This window comes from Furipterus horrens, unplaced genomic scaffold, assembly GCF_987537825.1.
Source record: "Furipterus horrens unplaced genomic scaffold, mFurHor1.1.pri manual_scaffold_7, whole genome shotgun sequence".
Classification (NCBI taxonomy): Eukaryota; Metazoa; Chordata; class Mammalia; order Chiroptera; family Furipteridae; genus Furipterus; species Furipterus horrens.
The window spans coordinates 128916031-128930153 of record NW_028327177.1 but is presented as its reverse complement, the minus strand read 5'-3'; the positions used below and the strand labels follow the sequence as shown (position 1 = coordinate 128930153).

The 14123-nt window shown below is 39.2% G+C and overlaps 1 protein-coding gene across 1 annotated transcript in view; it reads left to right on the top strand.

Annotated features, from left to right (window-relative positions):
* The window catches only part of GADL1 (GAD like acidic amino acid decarboxylase 1), a 145920-nt gene that overhangs the window by 82629 nt on the left and 49168 nt on the right, over positions 1-14123 (top strand). The window contains exon 14 of the mRNA XM_090284950.1: positions 7563-7652. Within this exon, the coding sequence (XP_090141076.1) occupies positions 7563-7652 (90 nt within the window). The remainder of the gene's footprint in view (positions 1-7562; positions 7653-14123) is intronic.

Below are 14123 nucleotides of genomic sequence, written 5' to 3'. Positions count from 1 at the left end.
ATCCACGTGACTCCAAAACACAGGCTTTTTATGCTGCTCAGTGCTGCATTTGACATTTTTCAGTATTCTAAACAGATATTTAAATTTTGTGAGCTTGAATCAATTAGAATCCACTTTTCCCCCTTTCTCCATTCTCCATTTGCGTGATTGTTTCCATCTACATGCTAGACTCTGCATTTATACATATCAAAATGCATACTTCTAGTTTTCTTATTACTATTATTGTGACCTAATGCCATTGTAAACAAAGGAAATGAATTTATTTAAAAATGACTTTGTTTTAGAGAATGCAAGCTACTACATGTTAGTGACCACTGGCTTTTTCCCCAAAGCATCTCAAATCATTTACTCATAGATCCTTGCTGGAATTGGCATGAAAATACTTGCTTTATTTCTTGAAATATATCTATTTTTTTCTCTTTGAAAATCAGGGTAAAATTTTTCCATCTTTTCTTTAGTGACACTACTTCTCTATGAATTTTTAAAGATTTTGACAATGCTTTTACTACTACATATTTTTTTGTGTCCTTCACTATCATCTGTTTGATCTATACATTTGGGTTCCTTTTTATGCCTTCTCAATTTGATGGTGTGAAAGAACATAGACTAAGTGTGTTTCTAAGACACTAAGATGTCAGGCATTCGTATATGTAGGGAAGTAAGTGGCATGTGAATGATTCTATTCTGAAAATACTCCTTAGTGCCTTAAATCCTCTTGAAGAAAATCACTATGTATAATATAAACTACAGAGGTAAAGAGACAAGAAAACCGAAATATGCTTTTTGTAAATGTTCAAAGGAATGTTTTTCTCAACTCAATAATTAGAGAAGTGACCACAGTAAAGACATGTCATCAAACGGGGATTCAAACTTCCTCCAATAAAATGATGTGTCGAAAGGGCTTCACAAGGATTCGAAAGTCATAGTACTGAAGCCCTACCATTCTCAAAGATTGTCTGGGGTTGTTTGGGCAAAAGGAATCACAGGTATGGCACTTCTAAAAGTGGTGTTGGGGAAACTGTCAGGGTCAACTTGCTGCTGGTCACCAATGCTGCTGAAAAGTCACAAATTCTGTGGGAGACCATAAGGTGAGCATACCAGAACCAGAAGAGGTGCCTCCTCCTTTTCAGTGTCCCTCCAGCACCCTCTACTGATGAATCTAAGACTGGAGCAGATGGCAAGAAGAAATATTTAAAGAGTCCACCTCCATTATTTCAGGACATGAAGAAAGGGTGCATTTGGACCTGAGAGACGTTAAATTGATCATTGAAATAGATGTTATCTGGGAAAAAAATCTTTGTTGATATAAAAACATGAATTCCTAGAATCTAGGGACAGACAATAACTAAACTATTTTTCTTCTACTTTATAATGAACTACAGTTACTTTATTTAAAACTATTTATTCACATCAAATGACTAAAGAATTGTGAAGGCCAGTCCCTTCTATCCCAGAGAAACCAAATCAATTATAAGTCAGAAATCCAAGTATAAATTGTGTAGATGTATATAGACTATTCAAGACATCTGTGGGAGGGTGGCAAGTTAGGCGGTGGAGAGATTCAGCAAAAAAGGAAAAAGGATTCATGGGCATAGACAATAGTGTGGTGATTGCTATGGGGCGGAGATATACAGAGACCAAATAGTAATGGAAAAAATACAATAAAGATGAAAAACAAGACTTGTAGTCTCATGATCAATATTTGTAGAAACTGAGTTGAATTACATAGTACTCCATATTACCTGGTACTCCATTTTTAACTACTCCGTGTTATGAAGATTTGTAGCTTTTTGGTCAAATCCAATAAGCCCGTTATAAATTTCAAAGGTGAAAGGATAAACAGATCAAGAACTTATCTTCTTGAGCTAGAAATGTTCCTGGGCATTCACATGAAATTTAAAATGAGAACTCCATTTAGTACCAGTCTTGATTTTAAGATAGGAGACAATAACTGTTTCCTCCTTCTGAAATACTATGAAATTATACCAAAACTGGAGCATAACTCTCCGACGGTTACTGATAACTATTAGACCATTGGTTATTACCTACACACTGTGTTTGCAGTGGAGAAATGAAAGTCATTTCCAATACTGCCAGTGCTAAGAATCAAATGAGGAAGGTGCTGAGTTGGCGGGTATGACTTATAATCTTTTATTTTTGAGTTTTTAAATATATTTTTATTTTACAAATAGTCATAGTCTGCTTAAAATTCCAAGAGGTATTTTTCCAAGATACAGACAAAAGGAAGTAAAGAGACACAGATGAATAATACCACCAGGGAGCTCAAAGATAACTTATAATTTATTCTAAAAACAGTATTTGAAATTATGGGTGATATGCATGTCCATACATACAAAAATCCTAGAATGATGGAAAGAGCAAAATTCAGGCAATTTCTTGACTGTTTTCTCAGATTTCCTGTTGTACCTTTATTCTCCATATTCTTTATATTTTAAATGTTCCAAGGAAAAATCTGATGCAAAAATTTCAAGGAATTACAGACTTCACCTTTAAATTAATTATTCACAGCCAGAGTTTAAAGTTACATTTGATTGTCTGTTCCAGCACTGAGAGCTAAAATAACAACAACTCATGTTCCTGGACTCAGATGTTTAAGACCTATAGTATCTGCTCCTGTTATGCATACCTACCTAACCTCGGTTTCGCTCCTGACCTCCAGAACAGCAACCAGGGAAATATGTGCAAGAGTTCTTCTTAAGCTTTTCTCCTTGCCTTGTTTTGTTTACAGTTCTGGGGTTGCCCAGACAACACACTTGATAGTAATAGTAGTGAAGAAGTCATGTTTGTCATGACAATTCTTTTTGTTGTCATTCAGACTTTGGGGACGGCGTTTACTGTGTGGTGCCTATAGTGCTTCCAGAGGTCCTATGGGGCTTGGTGACAATCAATGAGGCAATAAAATGACACACACAGAACATGGATGAAAAACCCTTTTTGGGTTTCTTAGGATGGTTCTTTCTTTCTCCTTTGGCCTTGCTCCAACACCTGATGAGTATTCCAGGATCCTAATCCTTTTCTGTCACTATGGATCAGCACCCCAAGCAAAAAGGCCTGTATTGGGATGGAAAGAATGATGCCTTTCTCCTCCTAAAGCTCTGGTCCTGACAACTTTACAGCATGTCCAGGAAAGCTTAAATTCTTTCTAAGTGTAGCGGGTGATTTTTGTAGTCCTGCAGGCTCATCTTGCTGAGGTTCCCCATTTAGAAATGTTTGTGCCTGGTTCTGTAGAACAGGAGCTGAGAGGATCTCTTCTAGCAGCCTCACAGTTTCTGCAGAATGTCCCAGTGCGGGCAGGCTGCAGAATCGTCCCTTGTCCTGTCTTCACATCAATAGCTTGTAGGCCCTCATAGCACCACGGCATGGAGAGTCTTGCAAAGGTAGTGCTGTGTGCCGGGTGCTGGTTGTGTGTTGGCCTTTTTTTTTCCCTTTGCTCTGGCTGCCAAAGGGAACTGTAAGTAGGTTAGAAACCGCTTCCTAAAGTTGGTCCCATTAACGAGTGATTCAAGAGTTTCCAAAAATTGTAAGGTTTACCTTCTCCCTGCACAGCCTGTGCGTCCTGGACACCGTGATTGGCCCAGTCAGTCCCTAGAGAAAAACCAAACAACAAGAAACGTAGAGGAGGGAGGAGCAGCTCTTGCTGCTACAAATGATTGTATGCCATGAGAAAGCGAGAGGAATGAGAGTGATGAGCGCTACTGAGAAGTCAACAGCTTGTTTGGGTCCAGCCAAGGCGATAAGTGAGGCTTCGGATCAGGGCCTTCTGGCAAGGCATTCAAGCGTCTGCTTCTGCTCTGCTCTGAGTGCAGAGCTGTTCACTTCTAAAATCAGTTCTGGTTTTTTCCCACTGGGACCGTCTTAAGGCAAGTGTAAGTGCTTGGTTAGAAGTGGGTTCAATTTTGATTCATTAAAATGACAGACAGAACACATTACTCCTCTTGCCCAGTTCTTTCCTTATAATTGATGTCTTAAAAAATTTTTTTTAAATTGCATCTTTAAAATTCATTTGATTTTAAATAATTTTTTATTTTTCAATCACAGTTAAAATATAATATTATATTAGTTTCAGGTGTATGACCCCATAATTAGACATTTATGTAACTTACAAAGTGATCACACTGATAAATCTAGTACCCACCTGACACCATTCATAGCTATTACACTATTATTTACTGTCTTCCCTCTGCTGTACTTTACATCCCTGTGGCTGTTATGTAGCTACCAATTTATACTTAATCCCTTAACCCTTTTCACCCATTCCTCTAATCCCTCTCCCATTTTAAAGAAAGCCCTTTAACATTTCTGGTAATACTGGTTTGGTGGTGATGAACTCCTTTAGCTTTTTCTTGTCTGGGAAGCTCTTTATCTGAACTTCAATTCTAAATGATAGCCTTGCTGGGTAGAGTGATCTTGGTTATAAGTTCTTGCTTATCATCACTTTGAATACTTGTTCCAGATTTCTTCTGGCCTTTAAATGTTCTGTTAAGAAACAGCTGGAGTTTTATGGGATCTCCCTTGGAGATAACTATCTGCTTTTCTCTTGCTGCTTTTAAAAGTTTTTCTTTGTCTTTAACCTTTTGTATTTTAATTATTAGGTGTCTTATCGTGGGCCTCTTTGGGTTTATCTTGTGTGGGACTCCCTGCACTTCCTGGACTTGTATGTTTCCTTGCTTCACCAGGTTAGAAAGGTTTCTGTCATTATTTTTTCATATAGGTTTTCAATTTCTTGATCTCTCTCTTCTTTTCTGGCACCCCCATGATGTGAATGTTGGTATGCTTGAAGTTGTCCCAGAATACCTTATACTATCCTTATTTTTTGGATTATTTTTCTTTTTACTTTTATGATTGGGTGGTTTCTGCTTCCTTTTCTTCCAAATCTCTGATTTTATCCTCTCCTTCATCTGCATCACTATTGCTGACCTGTAATGCAGTCTGCCTTTCAGTTATATGTTCTTCATTTCTGACTGGTTCTTTTTTTAAAATGTATTTTAGTTCCATTTTTATGCTTCCCCTCTCTTTGTTGATGTTCTCACTAAGTTCAGCTATTCTTCCCCTAAGTCCTTTGAGCATCCTTATAACCACCGTTTTAAACTCTGCATTTGGTAGATTATCTGCATTTTGTCTGATCTTTTTCTGGAGTTTTATTCTGTTCTTTCATTTGAGACATGTTTCTATGTCTCCTCATTTTGGCAGCCTTCCTGTGTTGGTTTCTATGCATTAGATAAGTTGTTATGTCTTTACCTAAGTAGAGTGGCCTTATATAGTAGGTGTCCTGTAGTGTCCAGTGGCACAGCCTACCCGTTCACGTGAGCTGAGCACTTCAGGTGCACCTCCCATGTGGTCTGTGTACACCAGCCTGTTGTAGTTGATCCTTGATTACTGTTGGCAATCAAGGATTTACCCCCAGGCCAATTGGCTCTAAGGACTACCTGCAGCCACCATGGAGGATCAGCTGTCCAGGGCCCACCTCACAGAGCAAGACTTACTTCACTGGGGCTCTGGAGCTCACTGAATCTGTCTCTTGAGTGTGTTGCTTGTGGAGGTGGTTCTGGGGCCTCTTGGGAGATGAAGACCAAGCTCATCCATGACCTGTGTTCTTCTTGGGGTCACCCAGTATGTGGTGTAAAGCTAGCTGCAGATGGCTGGTACTTGTACTAGGCTTGAAGGTACCCAGGAAAGGCCAAGTTGTGAACCAAGGCCAGTTGCCACTAGTGCTAAGACTGGGACCTCTCTGCAAGAGGTACAGGGCACATTGAGGCCAGATGCTGCTTGTCTGAAAGATTTTAGGAAAGTCTGAAGCATGAGCCAAGACAGTCCTACATATGAAAAAGTCACTGAAGGCAGCTTGTGTGGGGCCATAAATTGGGTGGGGTGGGATCTCAGAGAATCACCAGGGTGGGGTAACAGTGTTAGCTAGGTTGATGGAGACTCAGATGGGGCACCTGTCTACCAGGTATGTGAGGAGAGGACTCAGAAAAGGAACAATGGCCCTCTGACAGCATTCCTGTCTTAGTTAAAGTTGCCCCCCAACTCTCATCTGATGACAAATGATTCAGTTTCTCCTCCTGTGTCCCTGGTGCCTTTCTAGCTGCTGCCCCAGTGCCAAGTTCAGAGCATATGAATCCAAGTAAGTCAGTGTATGGGCTCTTTAAGAGGGATGCCTGGGACTCCAGAAGCCCTCAATCTCACTCAGACACAAAACCTACTGGTTTTTACAGCCAGAAGTTACAGCATTAAAACTGTGGGCTGAGGGGCCTGGTGTGGAGCTTGGACCCCTTGGCCCTCACAGAGGACCTCCATAGCCAAGATATCCTTCTTGATTTTTATTTGTCACACATGGGTGTGAAACCAGCCAGTTTCACCTCTGCACCCCTCCTACTAGTCTCTAGACACTAGAAGACTAGTGTCTTCTTCTTTATATCCTTTTTTTTGTAGGACTTCTGTTCAGCTGGGTTTTAGGTGGTTCTCAATAATGGTTGTTCTATAGTTCATAGAGGTAATTTTAATGTGGTTTTGGGAGGATCTGAGTACTGCATTTACTTATGCCGCCATCTTGAACAGAACCTAGTAATCTTTACGGATACAGTTCTGTGTATATAATTTGTAACCTCCAACGTAATGTCCCAGAACACCTAATCATTGAGTACAAGTCTTCTAATTACATTTGGTATGGCCTAGGTTTTTGTCCAGTGAGGATGAAGGCTGTGGTGGAAGAGATCTCCTTGTCTATATATGTACACGACAGTGGCTGGACTGAAGCCTGCTCTGGAAGGCTATCCCATGTTTAACCAAATTGTGTCTGTCTGAAAGAAAAACAGGTTACTGTAGAAGAGGACTAGGCTATGACCACTTTAGATCAAAGTTTCACAAACATAGACCACTTGAGACTCACCTGAGCTTTTTCTGTGATGGTCTAAATCAGACTCTGGGCCTCCTAGGGACTGAGAATCTACATCTTGAGCAAGCCCCCTAGCTGATTCATGTCCTTACTGAGGTTGAGATCAACTGTGATACTTGAGAGTTGGCAGTTGAGGTGTTGCTAGGGTCCCAGTAGACTAGTGAAGTGCAATTCAAGTATGCCATATGTTATCACTTACAGGTAATCAGGGATTTTGCATTTTTCAGGGATGGCAGGTAACAGAGGACAACCTTGGCTACCTTAAGTAGGGAGGGAATTATTGGAAGGATATGGTTGTATGAGAAATAACCTCGGGATCAGAGTTGAAGAGGGAGGAACCAGGGCATCTCTGGGCATATGTTTATCAGGTGCTGATGGTAAGAACTGGATTGAGTTAGCTTCAAGCTTTATGTTTATTCTTTATTTTTGTGTGCATCCTTCTAGGTGCACCCGTCTGAGAAAAAAAATATCCCAATAGGCCATTATCAGAAATAAGGCAGAATGGATGTCTATTCTATCAGATTCTGATTTGTTATCAACATAGTACACACATGATAACTCTTAAAGAAACTAGCTAAGACTTTAATTGCATTCTAAGATTAATCTTAGGTTAACAAAACAACTTTCAAATTTTTTTAATCCTCAGCCTGAGTATGCCAATATTTGCTTTTGGTACATTCCCCCGAGCCTCAGAGAGATGAAAGAAGGGCCTGAGTTCTGGGAAAAACTTAATTTGGTAAGTAATAAGTAAACTGTACTTTTTCTTTTTGCTCCTATAAATGATTCTGTTCTTGCAAAAACTTCTTGAAGAGCTGGAGAGGTAGCTCCTCGTATATTAAAAATTGATGACATGCTAAACAATTGTAAACACTATTGACATTTAACAAATTAACATATTTGACAAACAAATTCAAAACTATTGTGCCGTGTGCAGGACAGTTATAGAATTTAGTCAGAGTTCTAGTTTACAGTATACTTCAAAATGTGCGATCTGGTAATAGGATTAAGGTTATATGATGAACTGTTTCGTCTTTCGTTTTTGCTAGTATGTGACTATTTGCATCTTTGCACTTGGTGATAATGTTAAAAGTCTAAATCTGGTACCTTTTGTGAATTTGACACTTTCTATTCTTTCTACCAACAAAGGCCCTGCATCTTATGCCTGTGGGGCTTATGGGATAAAAAAGAAAAGAAATGCCAGCAATGGGTTTCAGCTGATTATTGAACAAAATGTGCTTGAAAGTGTCTACATACAGCTGGTTAGGGCTGACAATCCAGAATGACAAGAAGCTCCCGTCTCAAGGGACTTCTTGTGTCTCATTTGCACTGGCCCCCAGCATGGCCCTGCCAATGAAATGCTGTCCCTAACCCCCATTTCTAGGAATACGTTTTCTGAGCCAACACTACTTGACTTTACTCCCCTGCTGTGAGGACACAGCGTATATTGAAGTGACCCACTGGGAGTTCCCCTGAGGATTCTGTGGCCATGACATGTAGAGTGAGAGTCCATGACAGGGAGTACCATGGAGTTAGGTGATCCTCTACCCCTTTGTCCTGCTTCTGAAGCACAGCCAGCTCCATGACCCTGGTTCGTACAATATCTGACTGGCAAACTCCTTCCTACCCTCAATGGTTTGTAGGCAGTGGTTGTCTACTTGCCCTTGAGAAGAAAAGGAAGAACTTCCCCAATCAGGCAAGCATCAAACATTTACTGAGTGTTCACTATGCTGTGTATTAGAGTTATAAACATCAAAAAGACTCGGTCCTTGCCCGTAGGAAGCTCGTATTTGGAAAGAAAAATGAGTAGAGATAATCACGAGTTAACTAGTAGGAGCCTAGATGGATAGAAACCCTATTTTCAGTGAAAAGCAGAGAGAAAGGGTATCTACCCTCATGCCTGACACCAGAGCTGAGTCTTGAACAATCAGTAGATGCCACTCAGGGGACAATTGTAAAGAAGTGGATTCCAGGAAGACTGACAGCATGATGACCTAGAGTCTTAAGAGAGGATGGGGTCATTTGAAGACCAGAGAGGTGAAAAGGGTCAGTGGTGGGAGGTGAGATGAGAACAGCAGGTAGAGAGTAGGTCATGGGGTCCTGGTCTTCCATGACAAAGAGCTTGGAATTTGTGCCTCATTAGAAGGAAGAGGGAAGACCATGGCCTTTAAGCTGCAGCCACCTCTAACCTCACTTGCAGCCTCTCCTTTTAGCCTCAGGTCATTTTCTCTTTATTTATGTCTCATTAAACCTCCTGCACTGTAGTGTAATACACACCCAATGTATAAATATTTTACCTCTGGTCAAACCTGAGATCAGGCAGCAGTGCTGGGGAGAGAGATGGATGGTGTTATCTGTGCCTCAGTCCAAACAAGCCCTTTGTGACCCATTTTAGGCAGTTAACATAGTCTCTGGGATTTGTCTTGCAATGTCTTGTCACATATTGCAAATAAGAAAGTGCTAAAGAATACATTTCAGATAGTAAGCAACCCATTAAAAGAAACAAGAACTGCACAGTGTGAGAATGTAATGGTGAGGCTTCTAGAGACATTGCCCACTTTGATGGAATGCAACTGACATTTTTTGGTCGAGTGAGGGAATGATTGCTCAGAGTTGAGAAGGAAACGGTTGCCATTTTTCTCACATTTAAATCGTTAAGGAAAGTAACCAAGAATGTGAAACTTGTATTTTATTGACAGTACTGTTGCACACACATGGATCATGATAACTAAAGAGTGTCATCATATTTGGAGATATTTTTGACTCACTCATTATTTAAAGAAATATTTGCATTATCTATTATCAGAAAATTAAAAATTGAGGATGGATATAGAAGCTAAAATAAGATAATTCAGCATATGATACACTGTTATTCTTCTCTGAAAATTGACTGTAAATCGGGACATTCTCTTCTATTCCCCAATATTTTCCAGTGTTGATTCACTTATGGTTAATATGTATGACTTTCTTCCCTTTAATTTCAAAATGTTTATTCTGCCATTTAGGACCATGGTTTTCTTGTCCAGTCTAATGTCATACTATTTTAATTTTAATGATTGCTTCTGGTTAGTTAAACATGTACACTGCAGACAAATGACCGCTGGTTCTCAGATTCTTGGTTTCCTTTTATTCTTTCTCTTTGTGTGAATGTGTGTGAACGAATTTGGCAAGAAAGGGAGGTGTATATATTTGTTGTTGATCTATGTGGTTTTATGCTTACTATAGTATGAGAATGCAGTATATGATTTATAACCCGGAGTGCACTTAAAGCACACTTGAAATTTATTTTGAAGTTTATCTTGGATGGAGAATCACAAACAAATAAATAAACTGAATAAGGCATTGCTCCTTCGATTCAGCCTAGTGTCAGGTTGAGCTGTCAGATTTTAGAATCAATGGTGTGATAAGTCTTCCCTTTGACAGCAAGAAAGGAGGGGGATTATTTAGTAATGAATCTGGCATTTCAGAGTGTGTATATGTATTATGTATATGTGCTTGTGAATGTACTCACATTGTATATTCACATGTGTAAGACTATTTTTGAGAGCATAATCATTCTGTAATTGAATAACACTATGACAGTCCTTCTGTGACACTATGTTCAATCACTAGGTCCCAACGACTCCTCTTTTTAAGATGATTCCATAAAATGCTCTTCTTTCTGATTCATTCAGGCATTGCAGTATTCTAGGTCTTCATTAGTTTCCCGCCCAGGTAGTATTTGCCTTCTTTCTGGTCTCTGCCTCCTGCCATCTCCTCTTCCCATTTATTATCCTCCTCTCCGGACATTCACACCTCCAGCTCTGCTTCATCATGTCACTCTCCTGCTGGAAGCCACTGAGTAGCTTCCTATTCTCCACAGAAGCAGTTTCCTGCCCTGGATACCCAATGGCAACTGTTGAGAATAATAAATACAGCTCATATTTCCTTTACTCTCCTAATATGAAACTGATAGAAACTATGACCTCCCTACATGTAATTTTGTAAAAGGCAATAGAAGGTCTTACATGTAATAGGAAGGAGAAATAAGTTAGTTGATGATAAATAGATATATTTCATTACATAAATGACACAAGAAAGTGATAAGATTCTCACGCGTACTCTTAGAATCACCGTATATCTAAATAACAGAAAGGATGTGATATTAGTGATATAGTATTTTTTAATGGTGCACAACCCTTGGTAAAGCTCTGTAGAAAATGTTTTCACCTTGGTTTACATGGTGGCAGAAAACTCAGTATTTATTAAAAATGGGCACAGACTATTTTGCATTAGTATGTACAATAGAGTTAGGTTCCAGGCTTGGACAATTGTAATCAGGCTTCTCTCCTCAGGCATTTCCAGTAGAATACTTGAAAGTTGTGCAAGGCACGGGACAGTTCTTCATTGCTCAGGACTGTTCTGCACATTTCAGGGCAGCTGGCATCTCTGAATCCCACCCACTAAACACAAGTAGACATCCCTAAACTCTGTGAAAACAGACCTCGGCTCAAATTTCCAAAATCCTCCCTAGGGGTATAGTACCATTCTCATGTGAACAACTGGTCCATAGGATAAAATCTGGTCTCATTTGCCTGGCATCCAAAGGCCTCCATGTATTTTCAACTCAGGTGTCTTCAGCTCAATCTACTGTGCCATCCATGATTGAAACCCCTGAACCAATAAATTGAGTCAGAGGAATTTCACCAGGTTTCCTTGCTAGTTAGGAAACTGGTTAGGAACTAGGTGATGGATAGCTTTTGCTCATCAAATTGGCAAATTACTGTGGTTTTAATGTTAATGACTAGTGTTGGCAAGAATGCCATAGGACTCATTATAACTGTTAATGGGCACATAAATTGGTACAAATTTTTGAAATACTAACTTAATAAAACATATCAAATATCTTAATTTGACATATATTTTCTTTTGTCAATTCCACTTATAGAAACATACCTTTGAAATAGTCACAGAATTGTGGAGGCAGAAGAGATACTCAGAAATTTCTAAACATTATTTAAAATAACAAAACACTTAAAATAGTCTAAAAATTCAATCATGGGAAAAAGTTAAATTTTAGTACATAACTTTATTCAAATTTCAAGTATATAAACAATTAAAATTCTGTTCCAATATAACATTCATAATTTATTATTAATTTAAAAAATGAACTATAAAACTCATTTCTAGTGAACTATAAAACTCACTAGTTTGCTAATAATTTTGAAAAATAATGTTTACATATAAATAATTATATACAAGAGAGAATCCCCCCAAAATGGAATTTACTTATTAAAAATCTGTATTCATACATGTTTAAACTTCAATCACCTTCAAAGTGCTCTCCATTTGATGCAATGCACCTATTGAGGCTTTTTTATTCCACTGCCCAAAACAGTTTTTGAACTCGTTGATTCAGATACCCTTTTAGTGTCTCTGCTGTTTTTGTTTCACCTTTTCCACATGGGCAAAACATTTTCTTTTGAGGACTTTTTTCATCTGGGGAAACAAAATAAAAGTCGTTCAGGGAAAAATCAGGTGAATAGGGAGAATAGGGCATGGGAGTCATGCCCTGTTTTAGTAAAAAACTGCTGAACACTCAGCATAGTGTAGGCAGATGTTCTTGTAAATCATCCATCATAAAATGGACAAATGCAGTGAAAGAGCCTTAAAAAACAAATTCCCTGAAGCCAAACGCAGCCTCTCACAACAACACCAGCTGGTACACTGATAAAGATGTGTTCCTAAAACATTCACCCAGTGGGGTAGGCTTGTGCTATAAGGGGCCAGCCTCCAGAAGATAATTCCATTTTTTTGTCCCTCCATGTACATATAAAATATTGTATATATTTTTAGATAAGAGATAGTCAATAGGCATCAAAATATATTAGAGATAGAGTTATAGGTGATTTTTTATTTCTTTATGTAGTTCTCTCTAATTTCTTTACTTTCCACAATTAATGTATATTGCTTTTGTAAAAACAACAATAATAATAAACCAAAGTATAAAGTAACTGACCTAGAGAAGCCATAAGTTTCCTTTTTCTTCTTTTTTTAAATTTGTCGTCGGCAGCCGTCCGTCTCGAGAGACGATGGTGTAGCTTCTTAAGAGTCTATCTGCACCGCCGAGAATGGTTGTGCAGTCCGACTCGGGAGTGACACGGTATCTGTCTCCTCCCGTGTTGAATCGACATCTTGCGATGACACTGGAGTGTCCTCTCCAGTGGAGCTGAAGCTACAGAGCCTGGGCAGGGTGATATGGAGGGTCTGCTGTTGCCCATGCAGCAGACCCCCCCTCTCTTCGCAGCTGAAGGATCCAAGGGAAAGACGGAGTCAATACAGCTTGGCTTCAGGTGCGCCGCAGGAGTTGCCGGTGTTGACTACAACGTCGAACCGCCTTAGGGACTCCGGCTCCGGATTTTCTGTGGGGGTTTACTCCCTTAGCCTTTCCCCTGAAGAGGTATGCCGCAAGGCAGCGGAGGTTTTTTGGAGTCAGAGTTTTCCTTCTCTGATGTGCCCTGACTGGAAGATCGAACCAGCGACACTTAGCTCGCAGGCCGACGCTCAATCCACTGAGCCAAACCAGCCAGGGTTTTTTAAAATTAATCTTGCTTATTCTATTACAGTTGTCCCAATTTCCCCCCCTTTTTCCTACTCCATCCAGCCCATGCCCCGCTCCCACAGTCCATCCCCACCCCATTGTCCATGTCCATGGGTCCTTCATACCTGTTCTTTGATTAATTCCTTCCCCTTCTTTCCAGTGCTTATCTAGACAAAGGCTATTCAGGTTTTGACCACATATTCCTAACAGTTAAAAAGTTTTGAAAAAAAATTGAGCAGTCACACCAATATGTGTTTGTTTTTTTCAAATTATCTACATGCATTATTTTATAAATATATATCATACATTTTTTTAAAAATACACAAATTAAGTTTTTACAAAGATGAATTAAAAAATTTTAAACAACAATTAAAAGATGTTTTAGCCTTCTCTTCTTATACCACAGGGGATGGTTTCGTTTGAAGATAACAATTGTATAATGTTCCATCAATTAGTTTGCAAACTATTTTTTCTCATGATTTTTTCCCAGACACAGTGTATAATTTGTCTTTTCTTTCATATTTCTCTTTCTCTCTCCTTACTAAAATTCCCAATGTATTTGCACTGATTTGAATTTCAGAGACATTCCCCCTGATGGTCCATGGTGAGACCTTTAATACACTTCCCAGG